Genomic DNA, 24,714 nt, shown 5'->3' with positions numbered 1-24,714 from the left:
TTGCTTTGACCTTTGCCCCTCCTACCCTAGCAAATAATTATTTTTGTTTGCATAGGTTTTGCTTCTGCAGCCTAATGTTTGACTTGCAAGTTTGCCCTGTGAATCAGCTTACACACAGTTAACCGAGATATTCTGTTTAACCATTCCACATGTTACTGTAACTATTCTAACTAAATGATCAGACTTTTCCATAGGTGAACCGTGGACCTGATATGACCAGCTGTTCCTTACTATTACTTCTCTTTCTTCAGAATGTGTGAACAACTTTGTCCTAGAGACAGCCTGTTATACACAGCTCTGAAATGTCCATCTCTTCCTGAAAAGCTTGTCTTTTTTTGGTTTAAGTTCAAAACCATTAATCAACCCGTAGCTTTGTTCTAACTGAAGCGTCTGCAAACCTCAATAACCAAACTTAACTCAATCATTCCCCAAACCATTACAGTGTCACTAGAATAATTTAAAAAAAAAAAAAAAAAAAATCAAAAAACATACCTGTCACTCATTTTTTTTATTGTGATACTTCCCAAAAAACAAACATAGCATGCAAGTTTAAAGCTGTCCCATAAAATATCCTAGGAAAACAGTCAGCTTTTTAATCACTTTGCAGCTTCAAGATAGGATTTTGATGCCTCTCCACCCACTTAAAAAAATATCATGCACATACAATCTTCCTCATGTACATTTTTTTCATGTCTGCATCGAAATTTCTTAATACCAGCTAATATTCCATATCCCTCATTCTTTTTTCCAGCTAAACAAAGAAAATCAATTAGTGTCCAAGATCTCATTTTCTCCCCTAGTGCTGTAAAATGTAAGGCGGATTTTCTAGAATGAGTAAGACAACAGGCAGCAATGCTGCCTATTCAGTTTTATTGACTTATTTATGAAAGAAGCAATTCACGATCTCTTCTAGCACTTACACTGCAACCTGTAGCTCACCTGCTGCTGCTGGCTGCGCAGGTCTGTTATCTCTTTCTGATCCTCATCATGAAGTCTCTTCATTTCCTCACATGACTGCTGGAGATGATTATGTTCTCGCACCAACTGCGTGTTTTTCCTCTTCAAGGTATCCATGTCCTCCTTCAGCTGTGACTGGTCACTCAGCAGCCGACTGTGCAACGTGCTGTCATGGCACACAAAAAATGCTCTCAGAGGCCAACTTGTCAGGACAAAGTCCTGGACTAATTCATTTCAAGCATGAGTTTCCTACCAAGAAAGCAGGTCAGACTAACTCAGTTCTGCATATTTGAGTATTCCAAGCACCAGGAAAAAAAAAAAAATCAGAAACAAACAGGGACATATATATGAAAATACATGAAAGTACACAGTACAGAAACAGCATCAGAAGAGATGATGGATTTATGCCACCCATCAATGCCATTTCAGAGCCATTTTAAAAGCAAGCAGACAGACAAACAGAAATTGTGTAATGCAAGCATAAGATGATCCTGGAGATAATGGGAATTATCCCACTAATCACCTTCACTTTCTCTTGGGCCCCTCCACTGAGCAGCAGCTAACCAAAATACAGACGAAAACTACAAAAATCTCAATGTATGTTATTGTTTTAAAAATAAACAAACAAAAAACCCAAACAAACCAAAAAACCCACAACCAACACAAACACACTACATATGTTTTGACTACATTCAAGAAGGTAAAAAGCTATCAAAGTTACTCCAAACTTCAAGCCATAATTATTGAAAGAAATACACTCTCACTTAAAAATTAAATAACTGGGAGCCACATGATGAGGCTATCATTCAGATTATAATTCAAGGTAGCAGTCCAAAATTAGACCAGACCACTGCTGAAAAAGATCAAAAAAATCAATTGAATGTATTTTACTACCGCAGATGAAATAGAGTGACATTTGGATACTGACAAGTTGTTGTTGGAACAGAATGATTCAAACTGAACTCTCACACCTGCTGGTAAAGTTTTTAAAGTCCATATTTATAAAAAAACAACATAAAACACACAGCAATGAGTAGAATCAATTTACATTTTAAGATACTTTGTATTCCTTCCTTATGAAGTGAAACACCAACATTTCCTGCACAGAATGACCCAAAGCATTTAAAAAAAAAAAAAAAAAGAGTCTTCCTTAAAATTAGTACAACCTGCTAAAAAAAAGCCTTTGACAAACTATATTCACTCAATTAAATAAACATAATCTTTACATGTAGGTAATTAATCTGTTATCTGCTATTCAGATTTTGTTGGACTATAAATTCTTTGGAACAGTAACTTTTTTTTTTTTTTTTTAAAAGCATGGGGTTCTAAGAATTACTGCAGGAGACAATAACATTTGAATAGCGTATCCAACTCAATTCCTTTCTTTACCCTGAGAATTACTCATAGGATGAACAGGAATTGAATGCATGGATTTCAACATGTGTTGTCATGTTTTGGGCACCTAAACTCCAACAGTGAGTTTCAGCCTCCCTAAAGTTTTAAGTAGGAAACTGAATTATTCAAATCCAAGTAAATAAGTTCTTATAATTTAAAAAAAAAAATTACCTCTGAGTCAATTAAAACATGCTATACTTTCTTCTGACCAGATAATCTTAGTCTGTACCAAGTGTAAATGTGAAAGCTTGTACTTTTATATACACATAATTTTGCGGAAGCCTAAATTGTTGGTCTCTGAGAAATACAGCTATATTCTTGTTATACTGGAGTATTTCAATCAATCACTCTATCTTTTAAAACTCAAAGTCTTTCTCCTCAGATGAGAGGGTAAGCCCTTTTATACTATCATGAAAATACTGAAATAAATGGAGTGTAACAGTATGGTTTCAGGGACTACAGAACTCCTAAATAAGGTAAGCAAAACACTTATTTTTTACGATAAAGAATACAAGTGTTTCACACCAGCACTGGACGGACATAGGTATTCAGCTCTGAAAAAAAAAAAAATCCATCTGCAATGTACAGAACACCAATGCTTTGCACAGAATTCACTAGCAAATTTGAAGATTTTGAAAGATTTTGAATTTGAAAGAATTTGAAAATCCTCAAATGAAACTAGGAACACAGCTCTTTGTAAAGAAGTCACACAACTTGCTACATCTGTACCCGTTGACAATCTTTAATACTACTTTCAGGTTTTGGAAGAAGAATGTAAGGAAATGATGCCTATCTTTAAAGGCTTGAAGAGTTGTGGATGAAAGTGCTATGTAAGAACCAGCAGCCCCCAATGAAAACAAATGCTGTCATTACATACTAGTCATATTTTATAGCGTAGATTTAAGTGAAATAAACTTCAAACCAAGAATGTATGTGCATTTCTATTTCTGAGCTGTCTTCCTTTCACGTGAAGAAAACGTTCCTACTTGCATCAACGACTATTTTTTAAACAGAAATAAATGCTAGAAACATTCACCAATTTCTCCCTATTTTATTGCATTTTCATAAACACTCACAATTGGTCTAAGTCTGTGTTAAAACTTACACAAGTCAGCATGAGAGCTATCACAACCTATTAAAAAAAAGTAGCAAATTACGTTCTCTCAAATTATATTCTGCCCTCCAGCCTGACAGTAAGGCTATTGGATTATAACTGCAAGTCAGTAACTAGGCTTTCCTTGTCAGTGTCCCATCAGGACATCAGGGATTTCTGTCTCAAATTCTTCAAAATAAAACAAGCAATCCATACTTTATCATTTCAAATAGGCCAGAAATGTTTATCTGATGCATGCAAACGTTAATCTTGCAATTAAAGTGGAAAAACAGAATTTAAAAAAAAAAAAAAAATTCATGACCATGTTCTAATACTTTATGATCTGGCACAGACTGGTAAACTCTTACCTCATATAGCTTTTCTAATACTTACTGATAAAAGTCTGCCTCTTTTGCTGCTTCTTCACATCTTTTTAGTGTCTTGGTGTGTTGATTCTGCAGAGACTGTAGGTCTGACATGGCCTTCATGCACTGAATCTTCAGTCTTTCATAATCATGATTTGGTTTTGGACTAGGCCTAGCATGGAAAAAGAATATGAAGTCGAACATCAGCTACTAAAGAGAATGAAAAGTCTGGGAAATTACTATCCAATAAATAGCATCACACAACTGTTGATACTTAGGTTATGTTATGCTTTAATTTAAATACTGACCACTTCACATTAAGATGCAACCACAAACAAAAATTCACTGACTTTAACCTGTATTAGTTTTATACTGAGACATAACATCTAAGAATGAGATAATTCTAACACTAACACGGCGAAAAATAGTCCTGAGTGTGCATGTACCTTCTCTTCTGAGCAGCCGTATCACAGAGCAGAACTGTCACTTGATACAAGAACAAGTCAATCACAGTCCGCTCGGCTTTCCTGTGCTACCATATCAAAACTCTCAAAGAAAAAGCACAGAGCTGCAGTGAGTGGGGCTGAAAAGAGGCTGCCGAAGTCAAGTGGGGGCTGCATGGAGATCTGGGCTAGGAAAAACTTCTCATCTAGGCAGCAGCTGGAGGACCTTCTCTACCGCTCCCTAGGAAAATCAGCATTAGGGTTGAGAAAAAGAATTTCGATGGGACACCAAACACATGCATCTGTGCCAGCAGAATTTGACCAGTTTGACTAATCAAGAATTGAATTTAACTAATTTGACCAAGTCATTCTGCTGAATTACATATCTGATTGAGAGTTACCATGTTCTTTTAAACTACTATAAATGAATGAGAAAACATGTCACACTTCCGTAACATAACCCAAATTTTGTTCAAATAGTTATTAGGAATCTCCAATACAATATAATCTCCAATAAGCAATTTTCAGTAAGCTGAACAAAGTGAAAACCGAAGTCAGTCAAAAGCAAATTTTTGACTGAAATTTTTTTTAGTATATCAGGATGATTGGGAGAGGAGAAATTTTCTAAATTAATCTACCTTGTCAAGCAATTGACCAACATAGATTATGTCTAGAATGTGTGGTCATTGCACATGATACCTTTATTTATTAGAAGAATCATAAGTCATGCTAGAAACTAAATTAGCAGGATTATGCCTTCTTGTTTTGAAGCACTAAGCTTCTAATAGAGACTCTAAATTGAACTGTTCTTCCTCTACACAGTCATAAAATTTTTGCACCATTGAATTTTCAAGTTTCAAAATGAAGCTTCTGACAGCTGTCCCTGTGTCATCTCCTGGGTCTCCTATAACTCCACAGGCAATGAAAAAAAAAAAAAAAAACACCTCAAAAAAACCCCTCAATTGCTTTCTAATTTGACTCTGTTTATTCTCATATCAGATTTGCTCCGTTGCTGCACAGACCACCCTTTCTTCCTCCCACCTCACACTCTCCCAAACAGCTTCGCTGTAAGCGCAGCCTGAAAAGCAATCAGAATTCTCTTTGCTTCATATAAAAACAGCAACACGGATTCTGGAACTGAAATGCAGCTGGCAATTGAATTAAAATGAAAATGGTTTCACACTGCTGCAGTGGTGAGAGTTGTTAAAAAATAAAAAAATCCCAGCCACATCTGATTCACAGACTTTTAGGGAGGGTGTGTATGACATGAAGGTGCTTTTTAGCAACCCAGTTGCATTTGGGTTGCTCAGTAGTAAGGCCTTCAATTGTAATTCCTCTTTTTCTCCTTTCTCCAGAGGAGTGCTCCTGGGGAAAACAAAACAAAAAAACCCTTTCCTTGACTGGCAGACTTTAGCAACAATTAAAAGCCAAATTCATATAAAGTAACCAAATATTCAAGTCACATCTACAGGGTTGTCTTTAAGGTGGTTTGTTGTTTTTTTTTATTCACTGATTAGGGGTGCCAAAAGAAGTAGTATGTTATTCATACAGTGTTACAGACATATTACCGCAACTACTGCAGTGTTATTCTTTCAAAATACAACCCTAGTTAGCATAAGTAAAACTCAATTTGAAATGTTCACACCCTTGACAGAATCACTGAAAACCCAAGTATTGATTTAAATTAGACTTTAGGGTGAAATTATTGAAAGTAGACACCATCTGTCCACCACAGTCATTAAAATGACTACATAAATTAAAGCACAGTTTAACTCTCAGTTGAAGCATTAAGCTTACTGAGACCCATAAATACATGCTCATATTAAGCTTGTAATCATAAATTCATATTCATGCAAAATAGTTCAGTGTATGAATTTTTACTAAAGGATATCTTTCAGGTCAGTCTCAAAGCTATGGTGAGAATTTGTTCTACAAGTCTAACATCAATTGCGTGTATTTCATATATTGCTGAAGTATCACTAGCATTATTCTTAAACCCCCCCCCCAAAAAAAAACCCAAAAAACCAAACAAAAAAAAAAAAACCCAAAACCCAAACCTATAAACATCTGATACCATGTAGGTAACTACAGAAGTTAGCCTACCTACACAGCGAGGAAGGAACAACAATGCCACCAGTAACATCCTGCATTCTAGCTCACCTACATGAAATAAAAAACACCTGGATAGCCAAGGCCATATGTTCCGCAGTGCTGTTACAAGGGTTTACGTCTCAGCAAGAAAAACGGGGATATGTACAGGAGGAATATTGGTCAGAAGTCAAAAATCAAAACTGTTGCAGTCCATTCAAATGCATGTAGTGGTTGACTCTTAAACATTTAAGTAACACCACCACAGTTTTATGCTAAAATGCCTCACAAAATACAGAAAACTATGATTTCAATGAAGGAGAGGTGTCAGTGACTATTTTGGAAGCATTGGTTCAAACGTTAACAAAATTTAAAATGCTTGTGTCAAAGGTCCAACTGTTTTTCTGATATTCATATAAACAGCTCTAAAAATCTTTCATGTTCCAGTGGAATCACCCTGAGCATAAATCAAGGCCACAGTGAGACTCACATTTACACGTATCTGATGCTGACATAAGAGCTAATGCCAACAGCATTACCAGCTTTGTGGGCAATACCTACCCAACAACGTGAAAATGTTTTAACTTGCTATTGCAATTCCACCACCAATTACAGATTACACATAGAACAGTCTATTCTCAAAGGCAGTTTTCAGGGGTTTTATTTGTATTGCAGTTCTCTTCTACTACTACATAAGTAGCAAGTATAGCAAGTTTAAGTCTATAAAATGCACCTTGAGCACACTAAATTATCTGGTCAAATCTTTGCTTCATCACCACGACACGTGCACGCATACAGTCACCATCAAGTGACACACACACAAGGCATGAGCAATCCTACTCCTGTCCAGCAGGATGACACACGTTCATCTGATTCAGCACATCACAATCCACTTCTGTGTCTCCTCTTCCACTGCTCTAGACTTAGTCAACACTTGCTTTGGAAAACAGCTGTTGGTTTTGCAACTGCCAGCCTTCACAGCCAGCGCAGCCCAGCCTACGAATGTGTTGTGAGCTGCAACTGTTCTGAAGCACACCATCGTGACCTGTCAAGATTTGCCTCTACACCACCTGTATTTGGTACAGCCATGGTTAAGGCGGCATACGCAGCCAAGAAAGCAAAAGCCCTTTTTGGGTCATAAAAGTCACCATCTAAATAATGATCTTTCAGCTTTCACACTTCAGTGTAACAGTTTGCAGTGTCTGGGCTTTGACTCCTGGAAGGCTGAAGATTAGTTTTTTGAGGAAAGAATGCAAAACAAAGTAAAAAAAAAAAAAAAAATACCAGCAAGCTTTATGTGGATGGGAGGAGCAGTTGCTTTTATACTGAAGGAAAAAAATGTCAACTAATAATCTTCACTCATTTCCCACTCTTCAAACATTTAATTGTTTGGAAGGCAGCATCCTCCATCTAACATACACTGTCCAAGCACTGACCAAATGCAATGTTTATTTTGATGAGTTGTTCTTTAAGGTGTAAACATTTATATTTTCCACAACATACAAATCCTACACTTGCAGCAGAAGATTGATTTGACAATTAAAGAGCAAAAACTAGAGCAGCCTAGAGGACAGCTCATCAGAACTTTATTAATAGCATCCTGGATTATGGAGAACATTATTGTAAGCTATAAAATCCTCAATGCCTAAGCTCTAGTGACTTCAAATAAGAAATCCCTCTGTATAAATAAGTAACTGGAAGCTATGCAAAAGACATTTGACCACCTTTTCCTTTCCCGTCCCCACAACATTTGGAGACCCTCAGATAGAACACAATGCTCTTAAAGTAGCCCTCAGAACTCATGGGAAGGGGGAATTAAGATGGGTAGGCTAAGGAGTGAATAAAATGCCCAGATTCTCTCAATTCCAGTTCACTGGTTCAAATCTTGACCTTATTTCATAAGGACAAAAAAGTTTAATTAACCACCTGACCATGTACAGATAGAGCTGATGAAGTAACAGATACAAACAACAACAAATAAAACATTAATGTTCAGAGAAGCTATGAGTCATGGCAACACCTACCAGAAAATCTGTTCTTTGCTCTTATTTCAGATTCAGTGACAGACAATTTTTTCCAAGGTTCAAAAAATCTCTTACATGTGCTTACTGCAGGCAAAAAGTACCTGCTCAGTGTGCCCAAAGTCACATTTATAAACATTAGCAGATCTTTAACCCTCTAAAATAAACTAATTCGGTTTCCTACCCAATAAAACCCTTATCTACAATTAACTCATACAATCCCTGAGTACTATGTTCCTCATAACTTATCAACCCTCAAATTAGAATGAGCTGCATAAGGCTGCTGGCCATTAACTAACTTTGAACACGTTATTTTAGTTTGGCAGCACTCATAACTTCTCAGTGGAGGAGAGTTCCTTACTCTCAACATGTTAATCCAACACAGTCCCTCAATATATGTATACCAGAAAGCATATCTCCTAAAAAACACTTACTCCCCTCAACAGAAGTCCAAACCTCTCTCTCCTTGCAGAAGCACAGGAATAGCTGAGATTTTTTTTTCCTCTCAATTTCTGTCCTTCAGCCAAGTATTCAGAGATATTTCCCTTTGTTCTCTCTTGCTTTCAAAACAGCAAATGCTTCAGCCGCTGTCTTCTTTCTCTGCCCACGACATAACCCAGGAAACCTAAACAACTTGTTTGCTTTCTTCTCTCAACATAGAGATAAGCCCTACTCCCCTCATTCCCACAGCAAAATTGCTGGAGAAAGTAGGAATAGGCATTCAACAGGCAGCTCTGAAACCTGGATGTGGTCACCTACATACACACACACATCACCAGGATGCAGGTAGGTTACAAACGGCATATATACATTGCAATATCCTTGCTGCTTTACAGGCAAGCTAGAGTCAAGATGCTTGAAAACACTACTGAGGACTAAATTAAAAAGGTACGTTTCCTTTATTTTTACCTGCAGTCATCAAAAGTTGATCCAGGAGATGAAAGTGCAAGTCGCTTGCGCAGCTCATCCCTCTCACGAGTTACCTGACGGAGCTGATATAATATCGTCTCCAGCTTCTCACTCATCTGTCTCGTGTCTATTACAGGTGGTGGAGATGATGCTTTACCAGTCGTACCTGACCAAGACATAAATAATTGGCAGTCAGAGAGCTCCTTGAAAAAACAATACAATTTCACTAAAGCAGTTAACACTAATTTTAAAAATCCTGTATTTTTGCTTGCAGAATCCTGTTCAAAAATAAAACAACTCATGGAAGTTTTCATCAGTGAGTTGACACAAGAACAACTCCAATTCAGTCAGACCCCACGCTAGCAGAAGGGCCCTATCTACGTTGCAAGTTAGTTTGCATGAGTAGGTTCCTTGCTTACTCATGAACTTACAAGTTGCCTAAAAGGCAAGGCAAGTTTGCAGTCACAATTGCAGAGACCCCAGAAACTACCATAGTGACAGAAGTTGTAGCTACAAAGTTATTTCCAATAATGAACCATGTTCTTGCTTCTACAAAAAAAAAGTAAATTCCACCCACATCAACTTACCCCAGCAACAGCAGAGAAATTGTTACAAGCACAGGGGCTCTTTTCCTGCTCCTTTATCTAGCACACAGACATACTATTCTGCTATCTGCTACTGCCAACATTTATTTTTAATGCAATTCTATGCTTTCACAGTTTATCAGTCCAGTATGTGAAGTTTAAGATTTGACTTGCCAACAAATCATGAAAAACGACCTTCATTTTTAACAATGTTGGCTAAAATGAGCACATTACAATCACTGCAACTGGACTACACATCAAATTTCCTCTAAGGGGCAGTCATACATTAAAGAGTTTTGTGGGATCTTTTAATTCTCAGCTTTCTTAATATCAGAGATGAACGATGACACCTACTGTCTTCCCAGACAGCTATACCCATACAAAGAGGTCTTCTTCCACCTAAGAGATGAGAGTGTGGTATGCTATGTTTCACAATATACGGACAATTAATTCAACTGTAATTTTAGTTCTGCCCATTTTAATCCCAGACACATGACAGCAAACTCAAAGATACAGGTCACAGATATGAAAGTTAAAGGCCTAAATGTATACAAGAGATTACTATTTTCTACCCAAAAGAGAAATTCTAGAAAGAGTTTGCATAATTATACACCTGAAACAAGATGCTGACATATGTTAGGATGTACCTTTATTATGCCTTTTTTTTAAACGGAGAAACGAAAACTACATAGTAAAAATAATGCTCTCTGATCACTGTCTTTTCAAAGAAAGAATTTCGACGAAGTGATTTCATCTGATCAAATGCTAATGAGTTGCAAGGATTGGCTTTTTATCTCTAAACCCAATTCAGGAAGGTATTGCAAAATACAAAAACTCCCTCCAACTTTTAAATAGAACTACCTGTGCTTTAAATTTCCCACACCAAAATAACTGCAGGGTCAGGGCTATCATACATACAGCTCCTAGAATAATAGGATCCTTGTTCTTATTCCTTTTCAGCTGTTACTGTAATTCTATAAGGAGAACTTATGAGCAGAGACTGTTCTTTTAATCTAACCATTGCATAATAATGTATGTAAATGCTCTAATAGCAAACTGAAGAAATAAAAAATTGCAGGAACAGCCTGCATTCTGTAGAAAGACACAAACTCACATCACTCAAAAGAATTCTCAGTGGAGGCTGCATTTGGGCTTTCTACTACTACTTTGTTTCACCCCTCCATCCAGATGGAGCCCCTTCATCCATAAGGGCTAAGGATCTCACACTTTCAAATGCAGCTATCCTTTCTTTTTCTAAAATAAGAACCATTCTACATAATTTTTAAGACAACATTATACAGAAACCAGTAATAGTACAAATGCACTATCCCAGGCTCATGATATAGGGAATAAATAAGGAAAAAAACCAAATGGATAGATAAAACAGGTCAGAGTATCTATTCCTTTGGAATAGTTTGGACACATTAATGAGCAGGGAATTTCATAAACAAATGAAAAGGTAAAGGCAGACAAACCTAATTCAGGTACTGACAGGCTGCATGGTTTTGGGTAAATTCAGTGGGAACCTGCACATCCTCTCACTTGAGCTGACACATCAGAATATGCGTAACACTGAAAAAGTCCCCTTCTCATCCCTACAGAGAAGCTCAGAAGCTTATCTGTCATCCTGGGGCTACTTGCGAGCAAAACAGATGAACAGGATGCAAGGGGCACAAGAGGAAGGAGGAGGAAAACCAGGAAGGCTGGTGTGCTTTACATGAAGGAAAGGGCATTAGATTAACAATAACCCACCACTAATATCAGTGTTAATCCCAGCAGCAGTCCCATGCACAATGTCCACTACACAAGCATGCAATGGCTGTTCTGGGAATCTAAAACACAGTAAAAGGAGGTAAGAGTAAGCAACCTCTGTTCCTCCACTTCTTTTCCCCCTCCCAGCTTTGACAACATCCCAGTGACAATCTTCAGACGAGGAGAACATTTGTGCTCACAGTCCCAAAACTGTGCCAAGCAAGACAAGACTGCTTTAATAAAGACAGGCTAATTAGCCTCAGGAAAGAAGCTTTCTTGACTAATGCGAAGCCATTCATCTTAGTACCAGAAAAGGTTATTTTTCATTAACTTGTCACTTTTTACAAGTACATCAACAAATACTTTCATCTCAAATGCAATGATGTTGTTGTCAACGCATAATAACCAGCCAAGAGATGTATGCCTTTTAAGTGCTGTGAAAACACAGATCAATATGAGCCAGATATCCCTCCTCTTATCCTTAAAAGAAGTCCAAAAAGTTTACCTTTGCTTGATTTACTAACAACCTTACATTTTCAATAGTTGTACAAAAGGTGTCATAAATGTTGAATCAGATTTGTGGATGCTCAAAAATAAACAAAACTAAAAACTTCAGTAAACTCCTCCTTCATCAGAAAAATTCAATACTCTCCATTTCCTTTAAAGGGGCTTTTATAGCTGAATACTAAAAGCCTTTTATTGCATCTGACATCCTGATGCAGTAGAAGGAAAGTGACCTGTGCTTCCAGCTTTGTATTCTTTTTCCATCTGACTGCTTATTTTACACAACAGTACTTCCTTTCTGCACTTTAACCAGTCAAACTGGTCTTAAAATGTACAAGCCTAAAGGCTAAATCTCCATTATCCAAATTATGCCACCTTTCAGTAACTCACCTGCTTTCTCAGACAACCTAGATTTGTGAAAATGTGTTTACTGCACGTCCTGCCAAGTGCAACTTGTTCATCTGCTTCGGTAAGCCTCACGACTTAACAACACCTGAAAAAGCCTAACAGCGGGGTCGCATCGCATGTACATGCATTAAATCCCGAGTACGCATTGACTTAATCTGAAGCAAGATTTTGCAGGATTTCCATCATACATTTTACCAAAGAAAAGCCTTAAAAACAGAAGCTGGAGCCATTATATCTTCCATATTTATAGTCCAAATGCTGGACTTCACAGAAACCAGAAAGATCTATTATTGTAGTACATACCAAATACAATTCTTGATAATTACTCTAATCATGACTGATTGAAGAGATAATACAGCCACACAGAAACCACTGCTCAGTTAGCTTCATATTTGGGCATGGGGTAGCAGACTTTTTGAAGAAAAAAAGAACACTAAGAGAGACAGGGCTGGGAAACTTGTTAAACTGACCAAGATGTACCATAATGCCAAATCAATATAATGTTGAGGTGGGAAAATGGGTACCAATGCATAAACAGCTACTTTTAAGAAATACCATTAACATATTTTGAATGATAGAAACTCATTACTCTCTGAGAAATACACTTGTATGACAGGTTCAACTAATTCAAAAGGTAATCTGTCACAAGCTAACAGAATGCCTGAATTTTTGATTATTTTTTTAAACTCATAAGTTTGTGCCAATTCTTGCCTGCAAACAAACAGGAGACTATTCATTGTACAGTCAAGCCTTTTTCATTGCTTTCTTTCAAAAAAAAAAATAAAATCGATAGGGATGTTCAGAATATTATTTCTTTATGGCCTTGTAAATCATGACAGAAAACATTAAAAAAGACTTGCAAGACCTATTGCAAAGCATGATCAACAGGGTTTCTCCTCAAGCACAGGAAGGGGTGAGGAGTAAAGACTTATGCCTGCTGTAGGAAAATGCGCACTAAAATATTTACTTTCTTTCAATAATTTATGAGGACTAGAACAGGATTACATATCCGAAGTCATCATTTAGATACATTTCTTCAGATTTATCTTTTGAAGTGGTCTTGAAATAGTGCAGAGCACAGAACAGAATTGCATGTAGGTGAAATAAAACATTAGTAAAAACAAGCAGCAGGATATTGAGGAAAGAAAACTGAAAGCTAAAATAATGAACTATGGAAACAGTTTCATCTGACAGACAGAAAACCTAATAGGTTATGAAAGCAGCGAGGATCATGTAACATGCAAGGACAAAAGAATGGGTTATTTGTTTTAATGCAGAATACAAGCAGCTAAACAAACCCACCAGCATGTAAAACAAACTTTCAACTTCAGTAAGCTTAAGGCTTTAGAAAGAACTTAACAGTGGTTCTAGAAAGATCAATATGAAAGAAAATCTACAACCTAATACTCAAAAACAGCAAGGAGGGGGAAAAAAAGGCAGATATGTCAATTCAAAAAGTCCTTGCAGAACTTTGCTGAGCTAAAACACAGAGTAAAATCTGTGTAAAATGACCAAGGAATATACAGCTGAAGCTTTTGGGTTTGAATATTCAGGAGCTCCCTGGCTGGAAAGCTCAAACCCTCCACTTGCCAGGCTCACAACTGCACACTGAAAGTGTCCTAGACAAAAGTGTCCAATCCGAACCCAATGGGGACAATGACAAGGGTCAACCACTGCACACCGACCAAAGGGATGAGACTCCACCAGCACTCGTTCCTTCACGTCTTCTCCTGCAGAGTTGTGAGCATCGTCTCACCATACTGTTTTACAGCCCCAAAAGAAAACTGCTGACACCAAAAGGACTTCCTGAATGCATAGACTGATACAGGGCCTCAGGGAGTAGTAGCGAAAGACACTTGTGTTCCCGACATGCTGTCTGGAGCGCAGGAGATGGGTACTCACACACACTGTATTTCCATTCAAATCATTACAGACCAACCAAATCTTCAGAAATTCCTCCAGGGAGCTGCCAAATGTTAAAAAGATACCATAGCAAACAAAATACCATGAAGTGGTCAGCTATTCATTAGTGGTTCTCAAGCCCTATGTACGTAGAACCCTTAAGAGACAAAGAATTAACTCAAACTGATTCATTACAGGAAATGTTAAAAAGAAAGGAAAAAAAAAAACCACACCAAAAAAAACACCAAAAAACCTCCCAACCCAAACAAACAACCCCAAACAAAGGCAAAAAACCTCCAACCTTCCTCCTCCAAGACTGCACCAGTATACATCAGCAAAGCTAACTTTTTTTGTTGTTACTGTTGCATTTTTTTAAAAAAGGACATCACATCCATTGAGTAATTCTCGGGTACTTCTGAAGAAACAGAAGTTGAATGAACACTGTGCATGACTAAATGTCAACCCACGGCTGCTTGAAAATGGACACCATAGAAGTCAGTGATAATACAATAAAGCTAAAGTGCTTATTACTTAAGAGAAGATGTTTATTAACACACACATCAAAAAAATAGGTTAAAGAGATTAAGGATCAATCCCAGAGACATCTACATGATTCATGAACAGAGTAAAACAGAAGGAGAGTGAAATTACTTTAAGTTTGTGGAAGAGGGTGTTTATTTCCTAAGTCAAAAAATCTTGTTTCCAGCAAACTAAACAAGTACTTTTCAGATCAAAGGACAAGAAAGTTACATAGGAAATAAATCTACAAAAAGAGGTTTAATACAATCATTGAGGCCAAATTTTACTGGAAAATGACTTCTGAAAAAAGAGACTGATTGGCAAGGAAGTGGAACATGGAAGGCAATTACTGCAGTACAGAAAAGGATTCTGATGTGGTATACCAGTAGAGGTCCTAGCACCTTTTCTCATTCATTTGTGGCTGTGTAGCAGGCATAATATTGCCACTTGTTCGTTTGTCAGTATGTGTTAACTGTTGAGGTATCTTTAGCAAATATAAATTTTGTGTTTGTGTTAGTAAAAAAAGCAAGAAAGACAACAAGAGATTCCTATAGGCTGTCGGGGCAGGGGGGGGATAAATAAATCACTTTTTCAGACAAGGAACAAGTGTTTTACCTTTGACTGAAAGAGTATCATAGAGCACACCTGCAACTGAACACTTCCTACCAATAGTGAAAACAGTTACTTTGTTATATGCAGCTGTAGAAAGTGTGAAGCAATAAACTGAAATCACAACAACATAAAAGGACAGTTATCAGAATGGCCAACATGAAAACAGGGAATGAAAGACTACACATTGTTGGGAAGGAATTATCATCTGATGGGAGTGAGGTCATGTTTGCTTTGGAGTAAGAATTAAGGTCCTCAGATCAAGCAACTTGAATTGCAATTAGCGAAAAAACTATTCGTAAATAGCCTGTCAGCCTGATAAGCTAACAAAGCATTAAGCAAGCAAATACTGTCAGTTGAAGTCAAAGTTGGGCAAGCTTGGTGGCATCAGGTATATAACCACCTGATGGCTGCAAGAAAAAGTTATAAAATTGTAGTGCAAATGGTGGCGTTTGTTAGATTGGTATGTAAATTCCCATAGGAAAAGGCAGTACGGTGATATGAACAGTGAAGAGCAAGAAAAAACACTTATGACTAAAAAAGTGATACCATTTGCAAAGAACTGAACAGCTGGACAACAATAATCTGTTAGAAGTTAAATAATAAAGGTGATAATGTGCGACATGGAATGAAGAGGATATGAGATTGACAGCTGTAATCACAACAATGCGAAGAGATCTGGCTGTGGAAAGAAGGAAATTATACATGTGGCAAGACGAAAGGCCTTTTCCATTCCAAAAGTCCTCTCAGGATCTCAGTATATTTTCAAAGAATGGAAGAGTATGCAATGCCTTTCTGTTAAAAACTCAGCAGAAAAAAAAGCACAATGCAGGCTATCCTCAGAGCCATAGCCTGACTCCTGCATGCGAGCTGATGGTTTCTTTTAAACAACATTTGTTAAGAAAAAACAAAACAAAACAAAACAAAAATGAACAAAAACCCTATGCATTGAGGAGGGAAGGAAGAATTACATTTTTAAAGCACTAAAGGAAAACACTGACGTTTCATTATGGTACTATGGTTAGTAAAAAATGGCTCGATACCAGAAACTATGATCTTGTCATGGCATCATATTGCTCTGATCAGTAATGTGTTACTGGAGGCTGTAAAAGTAGTACTGAGTATCAAAAGTCTTGAAACATACCCTTTAAGTCAATTCAGAGAGGCTTTTTTTAGGCGACATGGGCCAGAACAAGAACTTACCTGGCTATTGTAAAAAGCAAGAAAGGAGCCCGATTTCAGGGGAAAAAAAGAGCAAGGTAAGTAAAAAATAAAGAAATATGGAAATTGGAAGTAAGAATAGATAATCAAGAGATGCACAGAAATTAATAAGGACACTGTGTTACTAGTTCCCATAGGAAACAAATTTGATGATTTCAGGCTGAAGTATCATATAAGTAGGGTGATATTTGGCTCATATTTTATCATCTACAGATAATCTTTCAGAATACAGGCCTTCCATCTTTCCTTACAGGTCCAGAAAATTATCTGCTCGAATACAGAAAGAACATCTGGTCCAACCCCCTGTTCAAGCAGCACCACCTAGAGCCATTTGTCCAGGAACATGTCACTGAAGTTCAATTCCGTTGTTGCTGACCATTTATCTTCAAAATTATAAATGTCAAAAGACTGAGTGCACTACACAAACTGGTGCTTTTTTGCTTTTTTTAAAAAGGGGGTCTTTATTCCATGTTCTCTTCCTCTCCGTTATCATGACCGGTCAAGTGGGAGACTAGCCAGCGACTGTCACGTATAGCACTGTTACTGGTTTCTATCCAATTCCCAAGTGACACTGTTGTTCCGTGCTTGGCACGCCAGGCACTGAATCTCCATAAATAATTATTCTGATGTCAGAAATGCAGGATTGTAGCTTCATTCAGAGAGTCCGCCGAGCACAGAGAGTGGGCAGATGAAGGATCTATTTACACACAAAAATCTTTGTGATTAGCCAAGAGCAAAGAGAAAGGAAATACAGAGACAGCATGACAATTTAATGAGTATTTGTTCCTTTGGGGGGAAGAAGGTGGGGCTGGAGCACAATGGTGGGATGCAGGGACTACAGCAGTTTATATCGTACCTCTTTTGGAAATTAACAGTAAATATTTGCCCTCAGTTCCATCAAAACTACCTATTTTACATGCACAGCATGAATTTTATTAATACATGGGAAAGAAAAGGAAGGAAGCACGAGGGAAAAAAGAAAATATTGTCAACTAAACCAATTTTGAATGATGAGGAAAATACACAAGAAAAACCTATAAAGAGCAGTGATCTGTCGCTCTGTATTTTTATTTATGTACAGATACAAAAGAAAAAAGGCAGATACAGCTATGGTCAAGGCAGATAAACCTATGAAGAGTAGTTTCATCTCCAAAGCTGCTACCCTGCTGCTACAAAGGTGAGAAAACTGGCTTCTACTCAACTGCTTATTCTACCACATGCACATGAGGCTGGGAGTTCATTCTTTCTGCATCCCTCATGCCCTGCAAGCCCATCTACTCTGAGTCACCTTATATACAAGTTACATCACTCCTTGCTCTCCTCTTGTATTAGGACTATGACATTACTGAAGACTGAGAGAACCCCAGCGTATCCAGTTATTCCCCATACAGAAGCTGCTCCGTAACTGTTCATCCATGCTGCTGCTCTCTGTGCTTGCTGCCCTCTTCGCTTTCAATGGGAGAATCAGAACTGCAAATATACCCAAGACGTGGGCACACCATGGGTTTATACAGCGATGAAACGATGTTGTCTCATCTTTCCTGCTTCCTTCCTAAATCCTAACACCACGTTTCATTTATTTCACCGAGACCGAGACCATGTTTTCTTAGAACTACCTTTTAAGAAAAGTTGTCCTAGTACTATTTAAACTTAGTTCTGAGATCAGGGTCTTTTTCTGGAAAATAAGCCCATTGTTACATACATCACCTTCTTAAATTAACTCTGAAACCCAGGGTAGCTGTAAAACATATAGAATCATCTCAATTTCACAACATCCTGGCTTACTTGGAAGTATTTCAGAAAAAGATCATTTAATTAAGAATGCTGGCAGCAGAAACCACCTCCAACAATAGCTACGGTGATTAAGGCTGGAAAGAAAAGATGAAGCACATGGACATACCCTTCTCTAGTTACTTTTATGAACTATGGAGTCCAAAGACTACATGTGAAAGATTGTATTATCTCTCCTAATTAGAAGATGCTAAGATTCACTCTCTGCGTCTTTATCTGGGCGTAATTAGTGGCCCCAATACCTTTCTCATTTATTCTGAAATGTCAAATGTATAAATGTGTTTCTGAGCTGCTTGAAAAACAGAAGCAAGGCAGACCAGAAATAAAAATTAATGAAAACCAGTGTTTTGATCTCAGGAATAATAAAACAGATCCCTTTTCTGCCCCATGAGAAAGGCACATGTGAGTGGAGAAATGAAAATATTCCTTTACATGCATGTGTGTGCACATATAACTGTCAATATCAAATTGAACCATGAGCTATTAACCTTTTTTCCTTGACACATTCATTTCACAGCAAAACTTATAATTTCCGCTGCACAGAACTACTCTTGTGAAAACGTATTCCAGTGAGATGGGGACAGGGCAGGGGAAGATGTATGTAAAATTCCTGAAACACTACAGCAACTCAGTATTTGTTGGGATTCCATTCAAAGAAGTCATATGAAGCCTTTGGGGAGCTGGCATGCAAACAGCTTCAGTTATGATGGTTTGTCATTCAACAAATCAGTCAGTATTAAAATAATAGGATTACAGCTTTGAAGTGGCTTGCAAACATGTCTATTAAGATATATTGGTTATTAAGCAAAGAAATTTTGCTATTGATATTAGATCACATTAAAAATATTATCTCTTGCCAAACAAGATGTGAGGGAAAGAAAATGATTGGGGGAAAAAATTATATGCGTGAACAACAAGTCTATAACCAGACTATAAAACAAACATGCCAGCTTCAAACAAAGAATTCCCTTGGCTGTTAACATACTAAATATTAAACACCTAGCTCACTTTAATCATTTGAATAAAACAAAACTATGGAGAATACTAGATCACAAGTTTTAATAGCAGGTCACTTTATTTTTAGCTTATTAACAACTTTAATCACTGCACACACCAAAGGCATAAAACACTTCCAAGGACAGCCCTTTAGGTAAAATACACAGATCAGGATTCAGTATGAACTTCAATATTTTAAAACATGAACAAAACATAGTTCAGAAAGAATTTGGTTCTGACTTATATATGGGAATAATGGGTGTCTCAGAAGTAACATGCCAAATTCTAAATAAGTGTTTAGAAACAGGAATCCTGTAAGGTACTATGGCACAGAAAATTAATAAAATAGAAAATAGAGGCCAGGTATCTATAGCTTGCAAGCGGTCACTGTTAAAGCAAAAGTTCTCTCGTGATGGCAAACACTAGCTGTTCATCTACCTACCTTTACTTCCAAAATTATAAAAGGTCAGGTAAAAAGAATTGAGTTTGTGCAATCACAAAGTTACAAAAATTAAAAAAAAAAGGGGGGGGGGTTAAGTGTATCTTTCCTTTTTCAAATCAGGAACATGGGACTAGAAAGGACTACCTGCATCTTCTATCTCAGGCATCACTTCATCCAATTATTCCACAAACTTACTGGATTTCACCTTAGAAAAACCTCCTTCTTTGGAAGGCTCCTTTTTCCGAGTCTGGTTGTCCTAAAAATTTAGAAACTTTTTTCTTCCTATTTCCAGCCCCAATTTATTCATAGCAAATTGAATCATACCATTCCTTCACGTAATAGCATACAAGTGTGATCTTGATAAAAATCAAACCAACATGTCACAGCTTCCCGTATTTTCACCAAATAGTTCATTCAACCCTAAAATCTTGTTCCTACATGCTGGAGTTAAAAGTTCAACTCAATGACTGCAACAGATGTCTACCCACATCCTTAAACAGACAACTGACTTGCCTAGTGCTGCCATGGAAGTCTACAGATGCCTGATACAACATTGGAACTTTAAATATACAAGAGCCTACATTCCCGATCCAAGACAAGTGACTTTTACATAGATTTCACAATGAAAGTATTTGTGTAAGTAAAGAAGTGGGAAACTGACAGCTAATACGGCTATTCCAAGATCATCTTGTTTTTAGAGGTCTTTTGTCCACATTTCTTTTTCCTCTAGTTTTTTTTATTATTATTATTATTATGTCTTCCCAATGATGTTAAAAACTGAGAAAATGAAGCAATTCATTCCATGCAGGGAAAAAAGGGTTAAAGCTTGCAGCCATTTCCGCAAGTTTAAAAGGCTATGACCTTGGCTAATAATATTTTTAATTTCTATGATGTTTTTGACTCTGACTACAATTTTCACATCTACATAAACATATACATACACATATATACATGCCTAGCTATATTTTTATACGCACAGACTTGTATAAGCCAAACCTTGCCATTTTTACATCATTTTATTAAGTAGCTCAGAGCTTATCCAAATGTATCCAAATGTAACAGATTTTATTGGCAACAACTGCATACAGCCATGAAAAGGCTTAACTTGCGCTACACAAAATGTGTATACTTTTTCCTGGTGAAGATGCATGGTTGCATCATATAGTTCAACTTCTTTGATTTTATGACTGGAATCTCTCTACCCTGCCCACAGGCAACCTTAAAAACTTGTACTCCCAGCTCCGAAAAGACACACTCATCAAGTTGTCAGATTAATACTTTACTCACCAATGCTACTCAGAGAACTGCTGCTTTCAGAATCAGAAGGCATTATGGACAGCACACTGTAAGTAGACCCTAAAATTAGAAAAATAAAGACGGCATTACTTTTTTTTTTTTCTTTTCCTCTCCCCAAATCAAGCTGACCATTCATTTTCTTGATACTATAGATGCCAAACACACTAAATTAAAGACAACACGTCACTAATGCATAAAAATCTAATAGGAAAACTATAATTTGTAAATGAACATCACACTGTGCGCCGAGTGGGAAATCATTTTGGATGAAATGGTAAAAACGAGTTCAGTAAAATACTGAAATGATACAATGCTTATTTCAGATACACTGAAAATAAGAGTTTCATCTCTACATTATGAAGCTGATGAGTGATACCTGTGACCACAGTCAGAATCTATTTTGGTTTCTTATCTTTTACATGTACCAGCTCCTATTTCATTGCGTAACTGATATGTATGTTTATCCTCAAACTTCCTTCAGACTTAGAAATTTCATTTCACTGGTAAATAAATTTTGCTTGCATCCATTTGCAACTTTCAATATCCGACCTTAAAAGCAAGGACCTACAAAACCATCTGCTGTTACTGACGATAGCGACAGCACGTTTTTTCACTTATTAATAGATCAATAGACAGAGGCGCCTTTTGTTTTAGTTATTTTAGAAGTAGAACTAGAAAAACAAGTCCTGCTTCAAAACCTTACAAACTAAACAGCTCCACCATCCCTCACAAACAGGATAAACATGTCACAGTAAAGACTGGGAGCAATTATGTGCAAAAGCCATTTGAAATCTGGTCCATTTTCAGGACTAGCCAGGATGCGAGACCCCGCTTCACAACAGCCAAGCTCAAAGACAGTTTCAATACTTTTAGGAGCTGCCTTTCCTATAGTCCTCCTTCTTATGTTTCAATATTTGTTTCTTCCAGTCTCTTTGAAATTAAGAAATAAAAGCTGAGAAACAGCATGAGATTAAATGCATGGATCTACCTTTGAAATAGATTAAAGAAAGGACAGGCTAGAAAATAAGAAAGAAATCCTAGTTTTTGCTCATCTCCTCTGCTTCTTACTAGGAAAAGACATGACATCTGTAACTACCACAGTGTTAGATGAAGGAAAGACAAGATGTGATAAAGTAAGTTTACTAACAACACAAGCAATATCAGCAAAGTGAATTAAAAAAAAAGCAAACACACTTAGGGCCTGATCTTCAGCTAGTAAAAGTGACACGGACCCCGGCTTTAATGGGATGTGTTTGTTTATCTTGACAAAGAATGAGGCTCCTACATTTGATACAAGGAGTGATGTCTAGGCAAAAGCAAACTTAAACAAGCATTTGAATGTAAGGAAAACTCCCTCCAAGCAAATCCTCCAGTTTTATTAGCAGACACCGCAGAAACTAAGTACCAGGAAAGGAACTGAATCTTGAAGTACACTGTTGAACCTGACAAATCCCTGTGAAAAATTATTCAGAATATAATGGTTACAAATAATTCTAGTTGATTGTATGGGATGTAAGTTTTTTGTTTTGTTCTGATTTTTAAATAAAACACATGACAAGCATGTCACTGATGCACTGGCTTCAGAAAAAAAAAACTGCTGCATATTTTTGCTTCCATTTCAAACATTTTCACATAAGAATTTAAGCTGTGTTCCTATTTCATTAAAGCTTATTAAAAGCAAAATAATTTCTGCATTAATTAAAATCATCCTCTTTGCATATTCTAAACTCATATGACTCACAGTATTTTCTTGTAGTCTGGACTAGAAGGATTAGAATCACAGGGGAAGCTGAAAAAAGTAGAGCAATATATTAAACAAAGTAGGACATCTTTATGACAATGTGCACCAAGATTGTATTAAAACTGCATGGGACTCAAGCACAATAAAATCTTGTGCCATGAAGTGAAACTTCATTATACGTGGCAATTTGAGGCAAAATTGCCAAGTTCCTCTAAAAGATTGCATAGGGGTCCCATACCTAAACAAATTTTTACTGATTGTTAGCTGCTTTCAGTTCTTTTTAAGAGTGGAGAAAGAAAAGACTCAAAATCTCGTCATCTTAGCTGATCTTGCTTTTATTTATCTTCAAGAAGCACTGATCCTCTCTGTCTTCTCTTCCTGTGTTACAAGCCAGAGCCAGGTCTTAAAATGAGTTAAATTCTGCTCTCTGGAATGGATAGAAAAGTTTTGTGAAGCTGACTTCATCAATGGAGACATATGACTCTCCCTAGCGATGTTCTTAAAACACTAGCTCCGATTTGCAAATGCAAGATCCAGTATGCATGGCATGTTATCACAAGAAAATGTACAATTGTGAAGAGGGGAGGAATCATCTGACCCATTCATAACTCCTCACTTCTAACAAAAAACAAAAAAAATAAAAATCTAGTGGCATTTGTTCGGCTTCCAAGGCTGTTTGTGGGTATGTTTGGTTTTGGTTTGTTTTTAAACTACACAGGATATGAGTCCCTTAGCTGTAACACAAGCCACTTTTGTCATCAGAAGCAGTATCAGTAAGCATCAGAAACAACAACCAGAGGACTCTACATGGCTTTCACAATATTAATATTCTTTTTTAGGTACTGAACTGACACACATCCATGTATTCAATTCAGGCTAAAGTATCACAGAATCATAGAATCATTTAGGTTGGAAAAGACCCTTAAGACCATTAAGTTCAACCATTAACCTAGCACTGCCAAGTCCACCACTAAACCATGTCCCCGAGTGTCACATCTACCCGTCTTTTAAATACGTACAGGGATGGGGACTCAACCACCTCCCTGGACAGCCTGTTCCAATGCCTGACTACCCTTTCAGTGAAGAAGTTTTTCCTAGTATCCAACCTAAACCTCTCCTGGCACAACTTGAGGCTGTTTCCTCTCATCCTATTGCTTGTTACTTGGCAGAAGAGACCGACCCCCACCTCACTACAACCTCCTTTCAGGTAGTTGTAGAGAGCAATAAGGTCTCCCCTCTGCCTCCTTTTCTCCAGGCTAAACAACCCCAGCTCCCTGGGGTTGCATCATACTTGACGTATTCTGCTGGATCAAACTAGCAATACCTCAGTAGTACTTGAAAATGCTCCAAGACAGCATTCCCCCACCCTATAGGACACCTCCTCACATAAATGAAAACACTCAATCATCCCAACAGGAGTTCACATACAGGCAAAAAGGCAAAGAAAAAGGCACAATCTAGTTACGATAACCAAAGGCACTAGAACACCCTGTTTATTCATGAGCTACATAACCACGGTATTTTAAGAAATTCGTTGCAAAACCATTCCCCCACACACCTTGCTAAGCAATTTTCCACTTTATTTCAAATTCTTAAAACTTTCTGACTGTCCATCTTGCCAAATTACACAAAAAATAAGATCAGAACCCTAAACCCAACAAGAAGCCATGACTAGTTT

General features: G+C 37.3%; 1 protein-coding gene across 7 annotated transcripts in view; it reads right to left on the bottom strand.

The window, feature by feature from the left end:
* DLG5 (discs large MAGUK scaffold protein 5) overlaps nt 1-24,714 on the bottom strand; it is a 111,457-nt gene that overhangs the window by 48,296 nt on the left and 38,447 nt on the right. For 5 of the 7 annotated variants that reach the window (XR_015706748.1, XM_087767044.1, XM_087767043.1 and 2 more), the window contains exons 2-5: nt 21,287-21,355; nt 9,272-9,437; nt 3,839-3,982; nt 940-1,123 (exon numbers count right to left, since the gene is read on the bottom strand). Coding sequence is in view for 6 of the 7 variants with exons in the window: in XM_087767044.1 (XP_087623170.1) it covers nt 940-1,123; nt 3,839-3,982; nt 9,272-9,437; nt 21,287-21,355 (563 nt within the window). In the remaining variant the exon portion in view is untranslated. The remainder of the gene's footprint in view (nt 1-939; nt 1,124-3,838; nt 3,983-9,271; nt 9,438-21,286; nt 21,356-24,714) is intronic. The other 2 variants (XM_087767041.1, XM_087767045.1) reach the window with 1 other exon arrangement.

This window comes from Nipponia nippon, unplaced genomic scaffold, assembly GCF_047370975.1.
Source record: "Nipponia nippon isolate SJK-2023a ecotype South Korea unplaced genomic scaffold, ASM4737097v1 scaffold_3, whole genome shotgun sequence".
Classification (NCBI taxonomy): Eukaryota; Metazoa; Chordata; class Aves; order Pelecaniformes; family Threskiornithidae; genus Nipponia; species Nipponia nippon.
The sequence above is the reverse complement of the archived record's forward strand: the minus strand, read 5'-3'. Positions and strand labels throughout refer to the sequence as shown.